This window comes from Brassica napus, chromosome A6 (genome assembly GCF_020379485.1).
Source record: "Brassica napus cultivar Da-Ae chromosome A6, Da-Ae, whole genome shotgun sequence".
Classification (NCBI taxonomy): Eukaryota; Viridiplantae; Streptophyta; class Magnoliopsida; order Brassicales; family Brassicaceae; genus Brassica; species Brassica napus.
Window position 1 is genome coordinate 4,148,527 of NC_063439.1, and position 25,787 is coordinate 4,174,313.

Here is a 25,787-nt window from a genome sequence, read left to right on the forward strand (position 1 = left end):
TCTGGAAGATTCACCCTCCAGCTTCATTGTCGGGTTGCCGCGTAAATTATTCTTTCTTAAAGTATTATTTTAAGCTCTTTCCGTGAATTCTTGCAACATATAGTTCACAAAATGGGGTTACAACATTGATCTGATAATGGTGGAAGTTTATTAACTGGTAAAGTGAAACGTCCATGCATATAAACTTCAGATTATTTGAGTACTATAGGTTTGAATTTCAAATTAGTATTAATGAGTGATATAGTTTTGAATCGTTGTTGTGTCAGTCAAGGATGGAGGAGATCACTCCATGCTTTTTACCGTTGTCTCTAGCTAATGTGTTGTTTTCTATATTATGTTTGTGTGGTTCAAATACTTTAACTTGCATTCCCTATTAAACACACAATGTTGGTAAACAGTAACTAGCAGGACCAGCTAAGGCTTCTGATTAAATAGCACAGTATACAAATATTCATATTGCTAAAGATTTTGTCTTTTCACATCCATTTTACAACCACAGATAATATACTTTATCTTTCTATCCAACCTCAGGACCATTGCAGAATATTTTCTGCAACTCTGCCTGGTCTCAATATGGTTTATCACCACTTGATTCTGATCAATAAAGTGAGACATTTAAGTAGCAATAAAAGTATAGAAAAAGACATCAATTTAAAACTAAACTATAATTCGTATGAAGCAGTGGTACTAGATTACTAGTAGTAGTAGGCTTTTAGACAAGATATACATTCATCTACATGTTTCACACTAGTTCCAAGACCCATCAACATACATCGTGATCAGACTGAACTCTGTTTCTTGCAGGCTTCCCAATCTGTAAACAATCAATAGGAGGAAGAGTAGGAGTATTGAGCTCACCAAATGTCTGCCAGCAAAACGGATCAGACATATGATACTTTTCTTGAACCGGCTTAAGCTCTATTGCAGATAACTGCACATCCACGCAAGGGAAGTTATCGCTGCATGCGAAATGAACCGGTTTCACGGTATAAGTGCCTTTGATCCTCTCGTAAGTCACTCCTTCCACTGCAACTGCTGATGTCTGATTCTTGCATTTGCTATGGTCACAGTAGAATTGGTCTATCACTATAGGAAGCTGGACCTCATTGAGTTGAATGTTTGAGAAGAGTATCCCTTTCACTGATCCTACTCCTCCTTGCCATGTCTTGATCCTGACGCCTGTCATCGTGTTGTGCATCGCCACATCTCTCACTGTTATGTTCGAGACACACGCTTTTGTGCTGTCTTTGCCGAGACTACCTATGCTGATACCGTGACCTGGTCCACAGTTCACGTTGTGTACGAATACATTCGAGCAACCTGTTTGGATGGAGATACAATCATCTCCTGCACACACACACACACACGTAGATACACCATTAGTCTAACATTCATATTATTCAAGAATTCAAGACTCAAGAAATTATGATTCAAGAATTCAAGATTCATACCACAAGCGAGTGTTGTGCTGTGAATGAGGACATCTCTGGAGTTCTGAAGGTGAATCCCATCGGTGTTTGGACTGTCACCAGGTGAAGAAACGGACATGTCATGTACCTCAACGTCGATGCAGTTATCGAATTTGAGGTGACACTGAGGACTGTTTTGGATAGTTATACCAGACACTTCTACCCCAATACTCCCATAGAATCGCAGTGCCTATATAAACCAGAAACACAAGTTAGTATAAAAATCAATGCTTAAAGTTTTCATAGTGCCAAACTCTTTTGTTTCTTTCTTTCTCACCGTTGGTTTAATGCTTGGCATTTTCCAATCAAGCTCACTTCTTTCCTGTTCAAATGTGAAATAAAAAGGGTTTGATCTTGGATGAATATTCTACAAATGACACACTACTGAAGCAAGGCCTGAGCTGGACACAGTCTAATGAAATATTGGCCTTGGCACTCAAATTTTTTTTAATGTTATATAGACATAAGCCTTCAAATTATGAAGAAAAAAAATTAAATTTTTTTTTGTATATGAACATACTGGCATTGGTGGGTTTTGGTGAACAGAATTGTTCAAGGGAACGATGAGCTTAGTTTCACCATCAATGAAAGGGTAATCTTGTTGCCACCAACCAGAGCCTCTTCCATCAATCACACCTTTACCTTGTACTTTAATTCCTTTCAGCTTTGTGAATTCAAGCCACCACATTAACCCTTTTCCCCATGATTTTGAATCCGTTGGAGCTATAATAGTACCATCAAGCTGCAACCACACACTCAAACGTTTTAGATATTTTAAACCAAAGTGATACAATTATTGTATTTTAAAAGATCAACTCTCACCTGGAACACAATGTTAGCTTGACAATAAGGACCAGAGAATGAGATTGGACCTACAAGAAAAGTGTATTCAGGCGGTACAGTCATCATGGATGCCTCTACTTTGCAAGCCGCTGCCCAAGCCGCTTCAAACGCCTGCAAACATTATGAAACCCTTTTAATTTACCCTAATCACCAGTATAATAATGGTGATTAACGCTTGTGATTTGTGGTCCCATCTGTAATCTGTTATTTCTGTTGTCACTTTATATTCGTTTGTCTTTTTCTTTTGGGGCAATTTAACATTTAAGATACAAAAAATTATTAAGAAGTTTTAAAGTAACTTTACAGACAGAGAAACCTTTTTCTTAGCTCTGTCTCGTGTTCTGTTTCAAAATATCCCAACTGTAATTTAAACTTTCTAAAATTCTCATGAAAACGAAATTTAAAATGCTCTAATTAAATCAAATACTAGCACTAGGGTTGAAAACTGTACGGATAATAATTTAATGAGCTATTTTATTAAATTTAGTTTATTTTTACCTTAGTGTCATCACATTTGCCATCACCCTTTGCTCCAAAATTCATCACGTTGAAGACCTGAGATCCCTTTAGCGGCGGAAGAGACGGTGGTTGTACTTTTGGTGGTGGTGAGATCACCGGAGAGTTGTTGTCGTCAGCTTTTGGCGGCGTTTTCTGCTTTGGCTTCGGTTTAGGTTTAGACTTCTGGTGATGATTGTTGTTGTTATTGTGAGAGTTGTGATGACTGTTCCCATGGCTTTTCGGTTTCTTGCTTGACAAGGAATCAGACAAGTCAGAGGAGCTTCGGTGGTTATGTCTCCAATGTCTTCCTCTTCTAGCAATGCAGGTCTCTAGGGTTACAGACCAGACCAAAACCGCCATTAACATCACCATCGTGATGCTTCTTAGCCTTAGACCTTTTCTCATCATCATGTTTTTGTGGGTTTGTTACTATGTCTAAACAAGAGTGTTTGGTGGTGGGTGAGAGTACGAGACTTAAAGAAAGAGAACGTTTTTGAGGGGAGTTAAATAAGGAAGCAATCCAAGAATGTGGAGAGCTCACGGGTTTTCAAAACGGCATTTTTATATTTAAGCTACTAAACCAAAATTAATCAATAGTGTCCTTTATTTTCTATATTGTGAGTGACAAACTTATTTTTAAAAACTACTAAATAAACGAACAAGTCTAAGCTTACTACCTATATGTGATAATAAGACCATAAAGTTCGATTTAATTGGATTTTTGTAAAATAAATGATGATATTAACAGTGATGTAAAGTATTATTCGTGAATTTTTTGGAAGTTTTTTTTTTTGTGAATTTTTTGGAAGTTGTGAGTCGAAATATGCCAAAAGCTAGTATAACTAAAACCGAGATTCTTTTTCACCATGGGTAAAAAGTTCCAAACGCCAAAACCTAAACTGCATGTGCAGTAAATACTGGCCAGGGACTGTACACCACGTAGAGATAACTGGTTGGTCAAAAGCTCATCTAATTTGGTTGCGTACATGGATGGCCAAGACTTTACATAATCACATATATACAAGCACATGTCTGTGGGCAACATAAAGTATGGATACTTAAAATGTGGTGTCTATTCAGTTTTAGGATCTTGCTTAATCTTTTTATATATACCATTTGATCGATACAAGCATTGAAGGCTTGAAGCATGTGTGTATGTAACGTAGGCATGTGTCGGATCTGTCGTATTAACACGATAATGTTGTCATATGATTTCACATATACTGTGGTCTCCAAATTTGAGAGGCCATTTAGAAAAATAACTATTTAAAATATATATAGGAATGTGATTTGTAATATATTTCAATCATTATCAAGAACACCATGCTAGAGAGTTGAGACTATGGCCAAGAACATAGAAATTCTTGAAAAACAGATTTAAAATCCAGTTAAATAATGATATATTAGAAAATCTGAAATCTGGTAAAAGAAATTATTAATAAATTAAACTAAATGCAATGAATATTGAATAAGGATTCCAAGTGGGTAGTCAAAAACGTTACCAAAACAAAGTGGATAGTAAAAATCTAAAAACTAAATTCATAAGAAAGAAAAAGGGAAGAATTAAAAGTAGAGAATTTTCTTTTGATAAAAAAAAAGTAGAGAATTTTCTTTGTCTCGTTTGTAATAATGAGTTAATTTATAAAACATATATATATATATATATTTACATGTATATATGAATATATAAAACGAAAGAGACTCGTGAGTGGGTCTCTATATTGTCAATGGGACACTGATTATAACATCTCTTTTAGTACTCACATGCACCACTTCACGGGCATTGCTTTTGTATTCACAAATCCGCCAGTTATTAATTTCTAGTTTTTCTTACCTTTTTTTAACACATCTACATTAAATTCACTTATTATTCAAGAAAAATTAAGATAGTGCTCTAAATATGGGGGAAGAACAATTTGTTTCTTCTTATTTGAAAATCAATTATTTACTTATATATTTGTTGTTAACAAATATTTAATTTTAAAATAAATTAGTTACTATTCACTACCTTTATTTTTTATTACCTTAATTATGATGATCGGTACAGTGATTGAACTATTTTCTGAATGTTTTCAAAAAATTAATCATATTTTGTCTTAGACGGCTTTAGGACATTAATTGTTGATAAAAATGATTAGAACCAATTGTAAAAAAATTAAAGAACATAATTAATATATATACATGCAATTGTGCAGTCATGTACGGATAAGCATAAACCGTCTTTGGGATTCAGAAAAATCTTTGTGCGCTCATAGTTTTACACAAGTTCTTCTCCTTCAAAAAACTAAAATTGAGGAATATATACAAAAGAAGGCTCACTTCAACTGTTGTAAGCTGGAAAAATGGAAGTTGTTTTGTCCTAAAGGAATAGAACAAAAATGAACAAGGGACTATTGTTTATTTCCATTATGGTTTTCTGAGTTATGATTAAAGGCTAATGGTTAAATACTGATTACTATCTGCAAATAGTTAAGTATATGTGATTCGACAGTCCTCTTTTTGAAAGCCAAAAAGCTGTTGGCTATCTAATATTTCTGATTCTTCGATATTCAAATAAACAACAAGAAAATGAGATTTTTGTGTCGAGAATATCAATCACATTTTTGATATGCCTTATCGGCTGATCCGGAGATCAGCCGCCCCATGAAAAATACGCTTAGTGTTACAGAATATCATCACACAAAGAAGAGATGAAACGTTACTCTTGATGGTTAATAAACAAATAGTCGGACAACTTTCCTTTTTTTTGCCAAAATTCGGATAACTTTCAGTATACTATTTTTTTTAACGTAAATTGCAATGGCTAGGGAATTTTCTTAAGTTTTAATCATAATCCTTTAACATTGTTATGGATTATTTTCTGTAAACATTGGTGAAACCCCAAACTCCCCTTTGTGTTTGCTTTTGCTCAAATACGAATACGATCTTGCGTGCACACACAATCCCTGATATATATATATAATACTATATATTAGCGATCCAATAATATTAGTGGCAATAATATTAGGGCAATTGTCAATAATAGCACCTTTTGAAGTTTATGTCTCAAAAATAGCACTAGAAGGAGAAAGTCACAAAAATGACATTCATTAAAGGGTAAAATGTCTCTAGTATCTTTGGTTTAAATTAAATAAACAAACAAAAAAAAAAAAAATAATAAAAAAATAAAAAAAAAAAAAAATAAAAAATAAATTTTATAGTTTCAGATTATATGTTTCCAGATTCGAAATTTTTATAATTTTTTTTAAAAAAATTTTTTTTGATTTTTTTTTTACTTTTTTTTCAAATTTTCTTTTTATAGTTTAAAAATAATTTTTGAAACTGTTTTAAAAATTTTTATTTTTTATTTTAAGTATTTATTTTTTATAAAATTTTAAACCCTAATTCCAAAACCCCACCCCCTTAACTCTAAACCCTAAGGTTTGGATTAATTAACCCAAGGGGTATAAGTGTATATTTACCTCTTTAATGAAACCTATTTTTGTGACTTTGAGCCTTGAATGCTACTTTAGGAACAAAAACTTGGTTTGGTGCTATCCTAGTCTCTTTCTCATAATATTATTATACTTCGCTGTACACGAAGTTGCATGAAAGTTAAAATTGTTTTAGCAACGTTTTATTATATATGTCAGATGCCAGAGACATGTTGCCTTCTTTACTGAGATTACAGTTAGTTTGGCAAAAATATAGCTCCAAATATATCCTTCTAAAGGACCTTCTATTTCACTAAAATTAGCGGAAACGCCACTGTTCATTGTTGCACGAGAGACGAATCACTACAAAAAAATTACATTATCTAGGGAAAGAATCAAGAAATGTGTACGACAAATCATTTATTAAAATTAGCCTAAAGCTAACGTTACTTTTTAAAATCGAAGACTTATAGGTGGACAAAACATGTTGCATGTCATTGTTGGTGGTAAGAAACAACAATGTTCAAAAACTCATAATTAACTCGTTAATCCGTTGTTCATTAACTATTTTGGTGTCGAAAATGTTTGGACGGAGCCCTTCTGTTAAAGAAATGTTGGTATATCCTTTTAGCGATGTAAATCATCCCTTCCGAATGGATCGATCAGTCTAGGAATGCAAAGTTAAACTTTCTTTTGAGGGACTGAACCAATACCAATCATCAAGAAGTTTTATCACATTCATATAAATATTTATAAAGATATCACCAAGAAATACTGCATACGTGGATGCGTATAAATCTTGCTTCATGTTCTACTTTTTTCATGTTATACTTTTACGTGTACAATACATCGCATGAGCTTTTACGTGTACAATACATCGCATAAGCCAAAAATCGATGCACATATATACTCCATAAGCTTTTACGTGTATACATTATTTTAGCTATTTTAGATGTATATGTTAATAATATAGAGGAATCTGTAAGGTGCACGAGAGTTTTGTAATTATTGGATATCAAATAATAACAAAAATAGACCCCTTTGACTTCACAGCTCGACTCTTTATGATCTCGTGCCAATCTCTTTAATTTTTCTGTTGTTGATAAAGCGAAACTTTATATTTGTGGACCGTATACGATATCTCTAATACGCCATATATATTTTATATAAGTTACCTGTCTTCTACGTTTCTTAAACTCAATTCACGCATTTGAAAAAGGAATAATCAGGCACATTTATGTATAAATATAATCATTGTAATACTTACTCGTAGTCACTAAGGGGAATATATTGTAGATTATATACTTGAAGAATCGGATAAATAGACGAAAACATCTTGATATGATTAAAACGATTCTAATTAAATCAGAAATAGTACAATATCTATTTACACAATATCAGATATAAACATATAAACAACAAACACACACAGATCTTAGATTCTTAATCACCATTTGTGTTAATCCACGACTTGATATGATTAACTCATATATATATCTCCTTCCGTCCTTCGGAGTCATTTTTAAAAGGAAAAACTTTAATATATTGGTAACCGTAAGTATATATATTGTAACACGCTATTTCCTTCATGTGGCTATCGTTTCTTTGATTTTGGATTAATTAATTTTTGTTTTATCTCTTGGCTTTACGAAATTTATAAGGTTCTATACTTCTGTATGCCGTCTTCAACCGCAGAGCTGCTCGTGAACCTTTATCCCTCGTTGTGTCTATTGGCAACCCCGTGAACTCCATCTCCATGCAACGTCAACACAAATTACCTTAATGTCCTTCCCTTCCATTGTCTATTTTATAATTTGTTTTGCATTTTTATATATTTTCAAGGTCTCCTAAATGGCTAAATCCTAATACTATTTTCGTTTTGTTGTACTAATTTCCTAAGCCAGACAACATAAAAAAACAATTATAACTAACATTTTGGTATTTATAATGTTATACTCCCAAACTGTAAATTATTTAGTTTCATATCTATAATAATAAAGGAGAGAGACATAATAAAATAATAAAGGAGAGTTGTCTCTCTCCTTAGGCTCTCCACATCATCATTAACATAGGGGCTTTTTTAGACACCTGGCACTTAAAAAAAACCTACAAACCAATTTTTTTTCTGTTCTCAATAATCCTTTCGCAACCATTATGAGCTTCCTATAGTTTATTCCCAAAGTAATTTCTATTTGGGCTTATATTAGGTTATTTTGTCCTGGCCCAATTGTTTTTTTTTTCTCTAAGCACAAAACTTAGTGTAGGTTATTTGGTCTGAGCTCTTTTCATTCCGATGAAGCAGTCGCCGATTCACTTTCTGTAACGCCTTCCGTTTCCATTTATTTACTTCTTTGATCCGACCATTAACATGTTTCATCTCACTCGCCCCACTCCGTAGCATTAATTAATTCCAGCTCAACCTCTTCATATCTAACCGGTGGAAGGTCTTCTATATAAAGCTCAGCCTCTTAGATAACGGCGGTCACTGACGTTGTCAAGGTTATATCTCTTCTCGGTAGATCTAAAACTGGACATGCTAGATTCAGACAAGTTCCCGCGACGACAAAAACTGAAGGTGGAGGAAGAGATTGGAAAACGGAGGAGAAGACCAGAACAGAGGCAACATCTATCGAGGTTGTGTTAAAGAGACAGAAAACAGAGCAGTACGGTGGATCTACGTTTACGGTTTATTTCCCGGCACCAGTCCATCGACGTCCTCCTTAATCATACAACCACAGTCAGACAAAAATAATGGTTTGTTTCTGTGTGTTTTACAAATATTGTTTACGTGGACTAAACTCATACACTCAACCATCTTCCTAATTCCTCTTTCTCTTACCACTCCATCTTGAAAGATTGGGATTTGGGAGCCAAAAGACTTATATTTGGGTATAAATATATTCTGTTAGTAATAACATAAACTTTTGTCCGAGACGAGACTTGAATTGTTGTCTTGATTCTTTCATTTTGCAGTGGTAATAGCTCCTGGTATGAGTCTGTTAAAGATTCTATTGTCTAAACCGAGTTCTGTGGCAAAAGGTGTGTCGATGCGGAATGGTCTGGCTCTGCGTTTGATGAGAGAGAAGAGAAAATGGTTTTCAAATTATCTTGGAAGACAAAGCTTTTTGACTCAAAATTCTTCTCATTTGCAAGAGATGGATGCATACAATTCATCAAGTTTTTTTTATATTTATGATACAGAAACTGAAACCATACCTTCACCTCTTACATATGTAACAGGGTACTCCACAACTTTTGCAGAAAGATTTTTTGGGAATCCTTAGTAGACAATCTCTTAAGAGAGTTGACAGTGTGATTAAATGTTTCAGCTGTGCATTTGGATTTGTGAGTCTGTAGTTTCCTAATGTCAAACTGGAAAGTATAAGGTGAACTAAAGAGATGAGAACTGATTCCAGTACTGTTGAATGGAAATGATGTAAATCAAGGCTACCTTCTCGACCTGTTTTTTTCTTTCTGGTGTTTAACCTGGTGAGTTTATGAGCACCCGCTGAGTTCCTCTACGTTTACAGAGAGCAGGAGAAACGCTTAAAAACTCAAATTAGTCTTCAGATATTATAGACGTAGATGCCGATTAAGTTTTTGAGTTAGTGCGACTTTGATGTTCTAAGGCTTTAGGAATTGCCTGAGCATTTTATGTAACACACGATTTTTGTTGGTTACAAAACTTTGTGGCTGCTTGTCAATTGGACAGTCTTAATGAGCCTTACAAATGGATCTAAAAGTTATGTGGGAATTAAATGTAAAATCCAAGTGCACCAATGTTAGTTTAGTTTACTAACTATTTAGGTAACCCAAACGTAGTGAACTACATGAGAGGCCTCAAGGTTTAAAGAAACAAAAATAAGAGAAATATACATTTGAATAAGAGTTTAACCATAATCATGCAACACCAGTGGAGCAACCATCACTTGCTGGTTTAACACACAGTGTCAGACACTTAACTTGGTGATCAATTCATCCCAAATGTCTGGGATGGTCTCATGGATCTTCTATTATCTTCACTTCATTTCTTATGATACAAACTCCAAATTCTGAAAGCTATTGGTTACAGGACACACACACATACAAAAAGAAGTAATTTGTTCCAATATTATTCACATTTTTCAATATAAAATAGTATATCAGCTGGTTAGCACTTAGCATACATGACTAATCGCCTGAGATGGCTTTGTCCATGCAAATTCTTGACGCTACTACTCCTGAAAGGTGGCGAATACAAAGGAGATGGCCGTGAAAGGTGGAGTCATCCTACCAAGTCGCCCCGGTCTGAGTACAAGTTCTAGGAACTCAAGTTCTAGGAAGTATTAGGAATTATACAATCAGGGGGGAATGTGATGTATATTGGTGTTGGCTATGTCTCCCTCCCAGTTAAATTGAAGTGTATAGATTAATTTTAATTACTAAGAAAATTTGAGTATTGATTCTAAGACTTATGTGTAAAATTCCAACGCATTAAGGAAATGTAACATTATAATATGTCTATATGATTATATATGAATATGTAATCAATTTATTTATATAGTACTAAGAAATAAAAATTAATTTTGTGTTATTATAATGGTCTAATCAGCTGAATAAAATAATATAATTTAATAATTTGATTGATAATTTACGTCTTTGTCATTTCAGAATTATTATAAAAATTCCCTTAACTAATATATCAGATAAATTTCTAACTTAGCAAAATTACATTAATTACAAGTAAGGAAAATTACAGCATGATGCAATCTTCATAAGAGTTACACAATAATTTTTAGAATTAACATTATTTATCTTCTTTCTGTCTCAATGTATAAATGAATTTTTTAAGAAAAATTTTAAGAATGTTTAAGACTTTACACAGTCTACCCTAATGAGTTGAGTTGGAAAAATATCATTTTTAGACTTAATGGGTCCACCTTAACAAATAATAAAATTTAGCAATTCAGAATTTACTTATAATGTTTTAGCATAATTAGTCACTGGTAAAGTGGTAATACCAATTCAATATCGCTATCTTCATTAAAATTCAAAAAATGAATTCAAATCATCAACTATCAATCATTAAAAAAACTTCTTAAAATCAAAGAAAATATCATCGCATGTGCTAGCCAATATTCGAGGGGCAACATCTATAATATTACGAAATCATCAACAGTTTTAGTCAAGGCCGCTCAAATCAAACGGCGTACAAAAATATAAACATCAACATTTTGACAACATTTCTTTCCCGCTGGTAGCACCTATGCTTATTACACACGTTTTAATTCAAATTAGTCACTAAAATAGAACTTCAAATGTTTCTTCCATATACTGTCAACATGATACTAAAGAGTACAAGTATGTTCTGTAAATAAAACATCAATTTTACTTTATGTTCAAATTCCAATTAAATTAACTTTGTTAGGACTATCGGTTTTTTATTCTATTTTTATCAAATCGATAAGTCACAACCACTTATGATATTCCTCTTTGAACTAATCAACTTCAAAACAAAGTAATACATTACGGTCGCTAACCACTATCAAATGGATATCATTCACTTTCAACATATTTTCATATTCATATTTTTGAACATATTTTCTTTACTAAAACCATAAAGTAAATTGTAAATTCATTTCAGAAAAAACATATGAACCCGGCGCGTAGCGCCGGAATACCACTAGTTCTGTATATATGAAATAGAAGAGAGATCATGGGTATTTACTGTTATGTTGCTTCATAAATTCATAGAGACAAATTTTCTCTCTTTTCCCATCCTCTTCTCCAACACATTTTGTTCTCATTACACTGTCCAATCATCGTTTGACATTCAATTGTAAGCCATATATTTTGATATTATACGGTATATTCAGATTAAATACAAATATCAGTGATTATATCACATGTATATTAGTTATGTTGAACCATAGAAGCAGCCAATGATTCTCGAGGAGTATTATTTCCCGCCCAGACTAACCGTTATGAGGCACAATATATTTTCTATACAATTTATTTAAAATAGTTTACTGTATTTATTATAATATTATAATATATATATATATACTTAGAAGAAGCATTTGTACTAATTAAATTCAAAATAAGAATTTTGAAACTCCAAATTGAAATTTACATTACAAAACTGAACAAATTGGAAAAATATAACTGATTTAATAAAATTCAAGGAAACTTGAAATGACAAAAGAAAAAGAGAGAACAAAAAATAAATTTGACACGTTAATAAAAAGGAAAGAAAAATCATAGGGATTGGACAAAAGTAAAAAACAAATGAAAAAAAAGAGTTAAATGCGAAAGTGTGGACCAATATTAACTTTATTTAAATCATATTGTGATGGTCTACTAGTTTGCAATAGATGAAGAATCGCCGTGTTGATCTAGGTTAGAGATTGATTCTTTTTCAGTGCGAAATTGCTAATTCTTCATGTGGTTAGGTGGTGTGTGTCTCTCACTTCTATGTAGAGCAATCAATTTTGCCATCATTGGTGGATAGGCCTCCAGGAGATTAGTCGGTTGGGTCTTCTCCTCCTGTCATACAACCTTGGTTAATTAAAAAAAAAAACCTTAACCTTATTTAATCAAACATGCTAAATTCACATAATCCGAATTGTGCTACACTCAGTTAATGTGGGGGCAGGTGCATGTAGATCACCATCACCAAGGGTGAATACAATTTTGTTACAGCAGACCCATATATAGCTTAAAGAGTAGAAAAAGCCCACCATAGACATAGAGTGAAAAAGAGGCCCATAACATATGGCTCGTTTAGTAAAAGAGGAGAAGGAAAGACTCGGCCCATTAACGTACCAAACCCTATAAATAGGGTTTTAAAATCTCACTGATTTGTCCGACGAAGCTACGCCATGACGAGGGTTGAGCTGAAAGAAGGAATCGATCTCACTGAGAAGGAACAGCGAATATTCAACCTGCTCCTCGATGCCCTCCGCGAAAATAACTGCGACACACGACTTCGCGTCGCAGGTGGTTGGGTGCGCGATAAGGTACTTTTACCTCTTTCACTTCTCTAACGTTTCCTCAATGCCATCTCCGAACACTCTTTTTCACTTCGCTTCTAGGGAAAGACTCTGAAGATATTGACATTGCCATTGACAACATGACAGGAAGAGGATTTCTTGAAAAGTTCCAGAACTATATTTTTCTCGTAAAGTAGGAGAACCGGTGAACATCCATATTATTAAAAGGATGCTTTTAGGAGAGACTTAACTATAAATAGGTACGTACTCTCAATCTTTATCTGTATAACTTGATGAATGTGCGTATCAATATCTGTGACATCTTTATCTCTTGTCTTATATATCTATATCTGACAGCTTATTCTACAATATTCACACTGGCTTAGTAGAAGATCTTACAGGAAGAGGTTAATTAGTTTGTGCATCTTAGTGTCTCCTTTTATGCTCAAACTAGTAGTTTTTACGAGGAATGATGCAATGGCAGGCATTGACGACCTCAAGTCTGGAAGAATCACCACTCCAGTGTCTGCAAAAACTATCTTTCTGGAGGATCCCTTGCGAGTTCTTAGGCCCATTCGCTTCGGTATTTGTGTTTCTGTCCCATATCTTTCGCTTTGTTCTCTCTTGTTATGTTTTTTTTCAGTCTTGGCTAACCGATTCCCATGTGTAATAGGTGCAAGGTTTGGCTTTACTCTGGACGAAGAGCTGAAAGAAGCTGCTTCAAGTGAGGAAATCAATGTAGCACTTGAAAGAAAAATTTGCAGAGAACGGATTGGAAACGAAGTAAGAATTGTGCACTTCTTGCATTCTGGATGTAGCCTCTCCCGAGCCTACGTGGAAGCTATGTGGAGCCTAATATTAGCCTGTCACCATGGTGTCTTATTTACTGACTTATTTTTAAGTTAGATCGTTACTGGTGACAACAATTGTTTATTTTTATTTTTGGTAAAGCGTGAAGAAAGAAGATTTGCTCTTTGTGCGGCAATGTTTCTCCCGTTTAGGAAAACAGTTTACAAGGATAAGAAGGGGAAACTGGTACTGTATATGATATCTCAATGACTATTTTTATTAGATTAGCTAAAATCTTGAGTTTGATTCTCTAAGCAAACAAAACATGAACTCTTTCTCCAGGTTTCTGTTATCAATAACATCTTCAAAGTATCAATGAAGAGGAAGAGCAGTGACGCTGAAACAGTGAGATCTGTTTATTTTTAATTTTCAGTGTCTTAATCCCCAAGTGCATTACTATCATGGTAACAAAATCTATGTACTCCACAGGTTATCAATATACACCGTGCCGCGGAAAGATTCCTGCCATTGATTCTCCCTCTTCAGCTGATGGATCCTTTTCATCTTAAGAAGCTTGACTGGGCTACTGATGTTCTTGAGCACTGGGAATCCATCTCCCTAAATGATCCAGAGGTCCCGGTTAAATCGAAAATAAGAGTAGTCACAGGTATTCCTCAATAGCCACTATAGTAAGGAATGTTCCTTCATATGATAGTATATAACTCTATAACGGGTTGGTTTGGTCTTATTTTGAAGGGTTTCTTCTTAGAGATATCAAAGATTTTTGGCCTGTTGCTCTCTTAACATCATTGCTGCTGTATAAAGATGATGACGGCATGAATCTTGATTTCCATCTTGACAAGAAACGAGATATTTATCTAGCAATTCAGGACAACATTCGTGAAATGGGTAAGCAGAGGAATGCATCATCAACTGGATGAGACAGAAACGAACAAAGACTGCTAGTAAGAGTTTGTGACACTGTTTGAAGACTAGATGATTAGTTGATTTAACACTTACAATGCATTCGGATAGATTTTTTCTTCATATTTCTTTAGTGTTTTTAAAAGTAATAATACCATTATGATTAAAAGTAATCAAAAACATATGAAGAATAATCTCATATACAAATTATTTTTTTCATATATAACAATATCAAAAGTTGAAAGTTCTTATATAATGAACTTTTTGTTTCCTTCTGTTCCATTTTTATTGTCACAAAATTCAAGAAAAGAAGACCTGAACGCTAGAAGTTTTCAAAGACTTGCAAACAGGACAAACACTAGTGAACACATCACATTCTTTACACAAACTCAAGTGCCTACACGGCACAAGCAACACCGACACTTCCTTGGCATTGCACATTCTGCATCTCATCCTCTGGTTTCCCATCTTGTTGTTGTTTGGGTCAATGTACGATGAAGCTGCATCATCTATCTCGCTGTCTCCAAACCCTTCTTTACCTTGATCTGCAGTAACTTTCTTGTTGTTATTGTTGTGTGACATTGCTTGTTGCAGATTATTCTTTAAAGCAATAACCACAGACTCATTGTACTTTGCTCTGTGGTGCCAGTTCTGAGCTTCCGTAGTCACTTGCTTTATCCTCTCCACGAGCTCCTTGTTCTTCCTGTTCATGATCTCAATCTCCTGATCTTTCTCTTGAAGCTTCCTGCTCACTCCTTGCTCTATTGTGCTGAGAAGAGACGCGATCTGTCTCTGTTTGATGTCTCTCACTCCTTTCGCCATTTGAGCTGCCTGAAAAACCAAAACAGATACATTACAAAACAAAGAACCTTAAGAGCAAAAGACAGAACATAAACGAGACAAACCAGTACCTGGATTTTTAAAAACTGGTCTAGCTCATGTTTTTGTCTATGGAGGTGGATCCGAAGACTATCATCCAGTGACTGAGAGAATGGAGAAGCAGCTACAATGCTGCCACTAGCAGAAGTCACAGAAGAGTTGCGTTCCTCGTCGTCATAAGACAGTCTAAGACCAGTGGAGACTAGATTCTCCTTGAGGGCTTCTTCTTGAACACTATGATTATAGTTTAGAGACATCTGAAGCTGATGTTGCCTTTGGATGCTGTTGTTATTACTAATGCTTTCAGCTTCCCTCCCTCTTTTATTAGGACGAACCATGGGAACAAGATTATCATTAGCAAAATAGTTTACAGGATTAACAGTAGTGCATCCACCTCCTCCCACTGCATAAAACAAAAGACATGATTCTCAGTTTCTCGAGTTTGATTATGTTTGAGATCAGACAAAACAGAAGAAACATACTGGTTCCGAGCAGGTGAAGCTGATTAGATTGTGTGTTTGTATGGTATTGCAACTGGTTCTCGTTCATGAAAACCTGTGGCGCGGTGTTTCCATTGTTTCCACTTAGCATCTTCTTCTTCAATGAACGTTTATGTAAAGGCAAAACTGTGAAGCCTGCAATCAATCAAGGAAGAAGGAAGCTGTTAGGCAAGACAAAACATAAACCATAACAACTAGATTTATAGAGCAGAGAAATGTAAAGGGAGTCAATGATGGATCATACAACAGGTTTGATATTTTGAAACTATAATCAAACAAGACCAAAGAGAACAATTATATATAACCTTTAAGATTTTGCCTGATGAACTAAGGTAAGGAAGAGAGAATTGATTGATTGGTTGGTTCAATGGTCAATAGTCAAAGTTGCATATTTATTAACTTATTTGATTTAAGGTGAAAATCTAAGGGAACATGGAAAAGTTACAAAAAATTCAAAGAAGGATCTGTAATCCAGAAACAAAGGCCCTATAGAAATTGTAATTTTCCAAAAAAAGAAAAAGAAAAAATAATACCTTTTTTCAGATTGATTTAGTTAATCTTTAGTTTCCTTTCAGATCCTGCATAAGAAGAAACAAAATCACCATCATGATTTCTTTAACAAAAGAAGCTTGATCCTTGTTGAATTTTTGTTTTTTAAAAAAAAAAATCAAAAAGCCCAGAACAATAAATTTTAAACTGATCAAAGACCGTTTAAGAAATCAAGAGAGAGACAAACCGATGAATGAGGGATCTTGAGTTAGAAAAGAAGATGCCTTTGTTGAAATGAAACGGCTATAGAAGAAGGAAGAAGAACAAGATCCAACTAAATTAAAGCCACAAGATAATTAAAAAAACGTATTTTTGAATAAGAAAAGTGAAGAGAAGAATACAAAAGAAAAATGAATGATGATGGGATTATGAGTAATTGAGCGGGTTCGATGGAGCAGGCCAGAGTGATGAAGAAAGTGGTGGAAGTTTGGTTTCAATATTTTACTTATATGACAAAAGTACAGTAACTCTTTTTTTCTTATTTTAAATTTGAATAGGAAAGAAAACAAAAAAAAACAAAAAAAATGGTTGATGATGATGATAGAAGTAAATGTAAATCACCAAAGAAACAAGAACCGGTGCTGCTACTTTTTCGTCTCTCGTGAGTTGTGTTGTCTATCTCATCTCTCCCTCGTTAAGCTAGCGTTTCAGTTTTCCATTCTTTTTGGTTAAAGATGGTAGGTTTGACTCATTTTTAACAAAACCTATTCATTACCATCAGCTTTTTTTGTTTAATACGTTTCTCCCAATAACCATAAGAAAACAAATGGTTATTAAATTAGATTATTGATTTCTTATTTTCTTTAATTTTGTTATTTGACGTGTCATCTTTTATAAACTAAAATTATGATTAATGTTTTTATGTTTGAAAACGTTTTCAAAATATAAGCATAGTTGATAAGTATTCATAACCACTTTGTTATGATTAAGTATATGACATAATGAGATCAGCTTAATTTGAGTTGTTTTACTTTACCTTGTTGCTTTTCTTATTGACTAGAAAAGTAAGGCGTTTCAAATATCTAAATACGTACAAATAACAATCCTACTATATGGAATGAAGAACAAGTTATTAAAAAGATAAGCGGCTAGGGTTTTGGCGACTGGAAGGCGATTTTGAGATCTGTACGTACTTCATCGGAGCTAGTTCTTTCCGGTGGCTCTAGGAGAGAGGGAGACTACTCCACACTCCTCTCGTCCTAGTTTTCCTGCATCTTGCAATGGTCTTTTGTTCTCATAATCTCTGACGGCGCTTTCACTGATACGTGCTCACCAAGACAACGCTTTGAAACGTTAAATTCAAAACCTATTCCCCTTTACTAGGGTGTTTTCTCCGTTGAATAAGTCACTGATACAAGGATGTATCGAGCGAAGCCCGATCGTTCCAGGGCTGAGAGCTCCCATCATTCTCGAAGACGCTCAAAAGATGATGAGGAGATTATCAAAATCCCAGAGTTTGACTTCACAGATCTTGTGGAAAAGTACAAACTCTCCCTTGTGGGAAGAATGTTTCATCAAGATGGAAGAAGTGTCGAGGCCTTACTGAAACATATGCCAAAACGTAGGATCTGGGATGCTGAAGGTAGAGTTAGGGGAATCAACCTAGGGAATAATAAGTTCCAGTTTGACTTTGATAAGGAGGAGGATCTGCAGAAGGTACTTCTTCGACGCCCCTGTCACTTTAACAAATGGAGCTTCTCGCTGGAAAGATGGATACCAACAATCAAAGAAGATTTCCCGAACTTTCTGCTCCTGTGGGTCACGGTTATTGGAGTCCCAACACACTACAAAAAAGATGAGTCCTATAGGAGCATTGGACTTGCTCTTGGAGAAGTGGATAAGGTCGATGTAGACAATGGTAGAGTCAGAGTCAAGATAAATGCTGATGAACCCTTACAATTTGAACGGAAAGCAGGGTACTCTAATGGGGATGTTATCACAGTATCCTTGAAATACGAGGAACTACACCGCTATTGCTACACTTGCAAGAGAATCTCGCATGAAGAAGGCACGTGCCCTGAGCTTTCTACAAACCAGAGAGATGTAAACAGAATTGCTCGGCTGGAACAAAAAGAAAAAGAGGAACTGGCGGCTAAAGAAGCATTCTCGGCTCCGGCACGAGGTTTCGAGTCTCAGGTAAGGTTTGACTCTCAGATGAGGAACCCACACAATCTTGATCGAGCCCGGAAGCTAGCTGATCAACAGGTGAGAAGAAATGAACGCAGTGGAACAGAGTATAATAAAAAAACAGAGTATGAGGACCTTCGAGCCAGAATCTCAAGTAGACGGGACTACCAAGCAAAGACGGTATGGAATAGACTTGAAGGCAACTCTGTTGGTAAAATTCCCCGAGATCGGGAGAGGTACCATCCTTACCAGAAAGAACTCCCCCCAGATACTAGAGCTTTTAAGCGAACCTATGAAAGCCATAAACATGGTCGGTATGGGGATTCTGCTTCTTCCTCCAGCTGGAGAGTAAAAGGTTCTAGTCCACAAAACCGGTACCGGGACCAGGAGGAGTCTCCTGAAAGGAGACGCAATGACGCCCCTTTGCGAACATACCGATCACCTGACTCTCAAAGGACTATCTCAGAGCCATACAATGCTCACCGAAGTGACCTCTCAGGACGAAGAAACGTGCACCAGTCAAGAGGGGAACCACGATTTGAATGGCAACCGGTACGTGTAACAGAGAGAAGAATAGAAGGGCACAACCGCAGAACAGCTGAACGAGAGACCGAGCAAGAGAGAGAAAGAGAAACAGAGGAGGCTAGAAGATGGAGACTAAAAGGAAAAGCAATTAGGGAGAACTCAGGGGAGAAGGAAGATAATCAAAGGCAGGATCGTATTGCTAATGGGACGCTTATAATAAATGAACCAACAACACTGGATATCCCTGAGAATCAGGTGCATGTGGAAATGAATAAGATGATCACGGGTCCACAAAGGGACGACAGAGCAGCACACACAAGTTCAGGGACTGCAACATCAAAGCCTGTGGAAGGAAGAGAAACTCATACATCAGGGAGAGAAATGAACAAGATGGGACAGGCTGGGCACCCATCCCCACCAAAGGAAACAGGGCTCTTGAGTGAGGAGGAGATTAACCAAATCACTGAACAATATGCGAGTGTGGATTTTGAAATGGATGAGGAAATGCTAAACGAGGACGACCTACTAGATGAAACAGACGATGACTTGGTGGTACCAGAGACGCAGGAGGTCGTAGTCAAGGACAATCCAGCTCAGAAGAATACAGATGATAGCGGAGCAAGAGGGATGGGAAAGGAAACAGAGAAGGTTAAAAAAATCCAGAAGGACTCAATGCCTCCGATATCCATCAACAAGCGGCGGGGAACGCGAAGCCCGGATAGGAAGGGCACAGCAGCATCGAAGAAGCTGGCAGTTCGAGGACGAGCTTCACCTAAAGGAAAGCTTGTCAAACATGGACGCCCCAACTCTTCAAGAGCTCCGGGCATGATACCGGTCCCTCGTACTGAGGTGTATCCATCGGCTGTTAAAGGCCGAAAAACTAATGTAGCATCAGGTTTGGTGGGTTCCCAGAAACCACCCAGTACGCATAGATGAGTGCCATCGCCTGGAATTGTCAGGGGGCAGGAGCCTACCTGACAAAGCAGCACCTTCGGGAGCTGCATCGCTGCTTTCACCCTTCTTTTCTTTTTCTTTCAGAAACAAAAAATAATTTTACTTTCTTGCAAGACTTTCAAATTGAGTTTGGTTATGATCAGTTATTCACCATTGACCCGATTGGGCGTAGTGGTGGATTGGCTTTATTTTATATGGATGCTGCTGATGTGGTTGTTAATTTTTCTAATAACCGCATGATTGATGTTGAGGCACAGGTGGAAGGACACAAGGTGTCTATAACTTTTGTTTATGGTGATCCGGTGGTTGAGTACCGTGAGAATGTTTGGGAACGAATTCTAAGATTGAATGCTAACAGGACTGGACCTTGGCTTCTCTTAGGCGATTTTAACGAGATAACAAGCAATGAAGAGAAGAAAGGCGGAAGGAAACGTGCTGAGTCATCATTCTTATCTTTCAGGAACATGCTTGCGAGCTGTGGAATGATCGATTTTCCCTTCATAGGGAACTCGTTATCTTGGGCAGGAAGGACTCGGGCGGGAAGAGTCCAATGCCGGTTGGATAGGGCAGTCGGAAACGAAGACTGGCATCACATTTTTTCCCACACTTATGTGGAGTATCTACTTCGATGGGGTTCTGACCATCGACCCATTCTTGTGCGCTTTCTGACCAAGGAGAAACAGGGTAGACGGAACTTCAAGTTTGATAAGAGATGGATGAGTAAAGAAGGCTTTAGAGAAGTAGTTAAAGCCGATTGGGAATCACCTATGTTGGACGGCCATGCAAGCTTATACGAGAAAATAAGCAGAACAAGGAAGGCAATTTTGAAATGGAAAAAAAGGAATCCATCAAATAATGAGATTCTCATTGCGGAGTTAAAAGAGAAACTGGACAAGGCGCAAGCTGATGAATCGATCTCAAGTGAGGAAGAGCTGGAACTTAAATGGAAGCTTTGCGCTGCCTATAGGGAGGAGGAGATTTACTGGAAACAAAAAAGTCGTATGCTCTGGCTGAGAGAAGGAGACCGAAACACGAGATATTTCCATGCCAAAACCAAACAAAGAAGAGCAAGGAATAGGATCACCAGACTCCAAAACTCGATGAATGAGTGGGTGGAGACGGAGGAAGGTATAGAAGAGGTTGCGATAACTTACTTCCAACATCTCTTTACGTCGTCCAATCCCACATCCATTGAAGATACAATCCGGCATATTGCCGCGTCGGTTAGTGAGACAACAAACCAATGTTTACTTAAGATCCCTCAGGATGAGGAGATACGAGAGGCCGCCTTTGCTATTAACCCAGAAAAAGCACCCGGCCCTGATGGTATGACAAGCTTATTCTATCAACGATTTTGGACAACGATTGGCAAAGATGTATGTGCTATGGTGCGAGAATTCTTTGTCACCGGCGACTTTGATGAAAGGCTCAACCAAACTAACATTTGCCTTATTCCAAAGACAGAGCGACCAACGTCTATGATAGAGTTTCGGCCCATCAGTCTCTGCAACGTAGGATACAAGATCATTTCCAAGATTCTCTCCTCCAGGCTGAAAAGCATTCTCCCGAGCATTATCTCTGAAACACAGTCTGCTTTTGTGGCTGGGAGATTAATCACAGATAATATATTTGTGGCTCAGGAGATGTTTCATGCCTTGCGAACGAACCAGAGCTGTAAAGATAAATTTGTGGCGATCAAAACCGATATGAGCAAGGCCTATGACCGAGTGGAATGGAATTTCTTGGAAGCATTGTTATTAAAATTTGGTTTTGATCCACAGTGGGTCCACCTGGTTATGAAATGCGTTTCTTCGGTGTCTTATCAGGTCTTGATCAATGGAGAAGCCAAAGGACATATTAAACCAGCTCGAGGCCTTCGCCAAGGGGACCCCTATCACCATTTCTCTTCATCTTATGCACGGAAGTTCTGATTTCTCACATTAAGCACGCAGAGACGATGAAGAAACTAACTGGGATAAAGATCGCACGAGAAAGTCCAGCGATATCTCACCTTTTGTTCGCAGATGACAGCCTTTTCTTTTGCAAAGCGGAGCAATCCCAGTGTGAAGAATTGGTTCGAATCATTGACGTCTATGGTTCAGCCTCAGGACAACAACTGAATAAAAATAAATCTTCAGTTCTGTTCGGTTCTAAGGTCATAGCGTCCATTAAAAACGATCTGAAAAGATCTCTTGGTATCACCAAAGAAGGTGGGATGGGTATGTACTTAGGAATGCCAGAAAAGATCTGTGGCTCCAAGAAACAGGTCTTTTCCTTCGTGCAAGATCGGCTGAATGGGAATATCAACTCCTGGTCCGGTAAATTACTTTCGAAAGGGGGCAAAGAAGTGCAGATAAAATCGGTAGCTCAGTCAGTACCGACCTATGTAATGTCTTGCTATCTTCTCCCCCTAGAGATCTGTAACAAACTTTCCGCCGCAGTGGCGCGTTATTGGTGGAGCACACGAAATAATAATCGAGGCCTACACTGGGTAGCTTGGGATAAAATTTGTGTGCCGTTAGAAGATGGAGGGCTCGGTTTCCGTAACTTTCGTGATTTTAACTTAGCACTACTTGCCAAACAAGTCTGGAGATTGCTTATCAAGCCGCACTCATTACTGGGACGCGTCTTAAAAGGTAGATATTATAGACACTCGAACCCGCTATCCACGGCTAAGGCAAACAACCCTTCCTTTGGATGGAAAAGTCTGATGGCAGCAAAACATATTCTGGAAGGTGGACTACAGAGAACGATAGGAACTGGAACAGAGACAAGGGTCTGGGAGGATGTCTGGATACCTGATACACCAGCTCGCCCAGCCCTCCCACGGAATGGAAACACAGATATGGGGTTGAAGGTTCATCATCTGATTGATTTTGATCGCAAAGTATGGAATGTTGATTTAGTACATGAATTTATTGCTGTGGCTGATGTCCCAAAAGTCCTCGACATTAGATTGAGTAAAACAGGAAGAAGAGACGCTTACACATGGAGACATACAAGCTCAGGAAACTATACTGTCCGGTCGGGATATGCCGTTGCGGTGAAACAAAGGAAGCAAAATGACTCTCAAGGAGCAATGCAACCAAACACGACGGATCTTAAAAGCGCGATCTGGAAGCTAAAGTGCCCAAGGAAGATTCAACACTTCATATGGAACATGGTGTCGGGCTTTGTTGCATCGGCGAGTAAACTGAAGGAAAGACACTGTGGGAGAGACGCGGTGTGCCAGAGATGCGGTACTGACCAGGAGACGATTAACCACATCATCTTCGAGTGTCCTCCTGCTGTTCAATGTTGGGCACTGTCGTCGATACCATCAGCTCCGGGGGTATTCCCGTGTTCATCAGTGTATACAAATATCGACAACCTCTTAAGGCTTGTACCTCACGCGACAACACAAGCTGGAAATGTTTCAATGTTTCCATGGCTGATATGGTACATATGGAAGGCTCGAAACGAGAAGTGCTTTAACGCAAAGGATATCTCACCAGTTGATACGCTTCAGCTTGCAAGCCGGGAAGCGGAATCCTGGTGTGTGGCTCAAATAATAGAAGAAATAAATGAGCATGCTCCAGAGGAGAACCCAGTGCAAGCAAACGAAGTCCAAAGGCTGCTATATAAATGGCGATGTCAGGTGGATGCATCCTGGAAAGAACATGAAGAAGGAACAGGTCTCGGCTTTGTCCTATTAGAAGATAATCGTATCAGATTAATCGGAGCAAGAAGATGGAACAAAACCTTCTCGCCTTTACAAGCAGAAGCAGAAGGCTTGAGTTGGGCAATGAGAGAGACGAAGAAGCTAGGAGTTCGAGAAGTTCATTTTGAGTCAGACTGTCAACAACTCGTACGTCTCATTCAAGAACCGCAGGAGTGGCCTGCACTTGGAGCTGAGTTAGACGATATCGACTTCCTGAGTTCAGAGTTCGATTCTTTTTCTATCAGTTTTATACGTCGCTCTGAAAACATCCGTGCGGACTGCCTCTCTAAAGCAGGACGATCACGTGACTCAGACTTTTGTTTCATTGGGGACTCGATTCCCCCTTGGCTAGCTCATGAAGCTAGCTTTTTGGAAACTATAGATTAATAAAATTTTACTTTGGACGCCAAAAAAAAAAAAAAAAAAACAATCCTACTATATAAAAGGAGCTATTTTGGAGACTTCTAAGATGTGCCACATAGGCAGAAAATTCCTGGCCAATCAATTTACCTATTCATCTCAGACTGGACTGATATCTATGTCAATTATGAAGCCCAAACAATTTATTTGAATCCCAGTTAATATTGAAGTCAGCCCAATATTCATTTACGGTATATGATACCAAGAAACTAAAAAACTCATTCTATTTTATGAAATTACATGCTTTTGTTTAGTCTTTCGTCACAGTGACCGGAGGCATGTTGAATCACAAAGCTTCTCACGCATCCCACTATTATGCTATTTCAATTGAGGTTCTTAGTGTTGTTCTAACTTATATTTAAAAATAAATTTTATTAAATGTTATAGATTTTATTATTATCTTAATAAAATTTAATATAGATTTGATATATATTATATCAAATTGTATAAAACTAATAAAAATGATATAAAATTGTATAATTATCAAACATTTGGCCTAAACAATATTTTTAAAATTTTGTAGATATATAAGAAACTAAATATCATATGATTAGATATTTAGATGTTTAAAAATTGCATATTTTAAAAAGCTTTAGTAATACAAATTGTATAATTATATAAAAATAATAATATTACTAAATCTGGAATGTTATATATGAATATATATTTATTTTATAGATGATGCATAAGATATTACCAACATTAAATAAAATTATCCGTCTCATGTTTATTTTTTAATTGTAGAGATGACATGTAGAAAAATGCCCAAAATGACCCTAATACCCTAGATATATAGAAAATATAAAATTTGAAATATAATACAATAATTATTTGTAGATCCAAACTGGTACGTTTAACTTTATGGGACAAGGAGACGTCTAATTTCAGGGAGTTAAATCCCATATCTACCAAAAAACCAAATCGTAATCATCACAAGTATCATTCTACGGTTACATGAAGGTAATAAACTAAACATAAAGTTTATGTCAAACTAAATGCTTACAAATATTTCACTTTTTCAGGGAAACTATCACTCATAACCACACCTGGATCGCGCTTCTACTTTGACAACGATATTGATATCATACAACGCTTCCAAAAGAGGAATAAATTGCTATCCTAAACCTCATAGCAAACGACACCAGTCAACTTTTTTAAAATTTACGTTACAGCTTTCTACGTCAATTAAATAAGCACACTCAAATATTATTTTCTCTTACGAATAT

General features: G+C 36.6%; 2 protein-coding genes and 1 pseudogene across 4 annotated transcripts; 1 reads left to right on the plus strand and 2 right to left on the minus strand.

The window, feature by feature from the left end:
- Positions 1 to 632: 632 nt before the first annotated feature.
- Positions 633 to 3,370, minus strand: LOC106350277 (polygalacturonase At1g48100-like). Its single transcript, XM_013790187.3, has 6 exons — positions 2,811 to 3,370; positions 2,292 to 2,423; positions 1,990 to 2,211; positions 1,747 to 1,791; positions 1,452 to 1,659; positions 633 to 1,347 (listed from the first exon to the last, which is right to left on the minus strand). The coding sequence occupies exons 1-6, from the start codon at positions 3,219 to 3,221 to the stop codon at positions 764 to 766; spliced, it is 1,602 nt and encodes a 533-aa protein (XP_013645641.2). The 5' UTR covers positions 3,222 to 3,370; the 3' UTR covers positions 633 to 763.
- Positions 3,371 to 11,605: 8,235 nt separating this feature from the next.
- Positions 11,606 to 14,924, plus strand: LOC106368248 (annotated as a pseudogene).
- Positions 14,925 to 15,106: 182 nt separating this feature from the next.
- LOC106350262 (probable BOI-related E3 ubiquitin-protein ligase 2) lies at positions 15,107 to 17,511 on the minus strand. Of its 3 annotated transcripts, none has more exons than XM_013790181.3 (5): positions 17,397 to 17,511; positions 16,820 to 16,864; positions 16,269 to 16,421; positions 15,819 to 16,189; positions 15,107 to 15,738 (listed from the first exon to the last, which is right to left on the minus strand). In XM_013790181.3, exons 3-5 carry the CDS (start codon positions 16,375 to 16,377, stop codon positions 15,208 to 15,210), a joined length of 1,011 nt encoding a protein of 336 aa, XP_013645635.2. In that variant the 5' UTR covers positions 16,378 to 16,421; positions 16,820 to 16,864; positions 17,397 to 17,511; the 3' UTR covers positions 15,107 to 15,207. The 3 variants fall into 3 exon arrangements, with proteins under 3 accessions (XP_013645635.2, XP_048638090.1, XP_013645625.2); XM_048782133.1 differs by lacking the exon at positions 17,397 to 17,511 and adding an exon at positions 17,023 to 17,345 and having other exon boundaries at positions 16,269 to 16,423; positions 16,823 to 16,864; XM_013790171.3 differs by lacking the exon at positions 17,397 to 17,511 and adding an exon at positions 17,023 to 17,342.
- Positions 17,512 to 25,787: the final 8,276 nt, after the last annotated feature.

What these genes read in the sequence shown, in the direction of transcription:
- LOC106350262 (XM_013790181.3), bottom strand. Translation starts at nt 16,377, where the DNA reads ATGCTAAGTGGAAACAATGGAAACACCGCGCCACAGGTTTTCATGAAC. An exon ending in GCTTCACCTGCTCGGAACCA is followed by an intron (nt 16,190 to 16,268) that starts GTATGTTTCTTC and finishes TGTTTTATGCAG; the next exon opens with TGGGAGGAGGTGGATGCACT. An exon ending in ACCAGTTTTTAAAAATCCAG is followed by an intron (nt 15,739 to 15,818) that starts GTACTGGTTTGT and finishes TTGGTTTTTCAG; the next exon opens with GCAGCTCAAATGGCGAAAGG.
- LOC106350277 (XM_013790187.3), bottom strand. Translation starts at nt 3,221, where the DNA reads ATGATGATGAGAAAAGGTCTAAGGCTAAGAAGCATCACGATGGTGATG. An exon ending in GCAAATGTGATGACACTAAG is followed by an intron (nt 2,424 to 2,810) that starts GTAAAAATAAAC and finishes TAATGTTTGCAG; the next exon opens with GCGTTTGAAGCGGCTTGGGC. An exon ending in TGCCAAGCATTAAACCAACG is followed by an intron (nt 1,660 to 1,746) that starts GTGAGAAAGAAA and finishes TGGTTTATATAG; the next exon opens with GCACTGCGATTCTATGGGAG.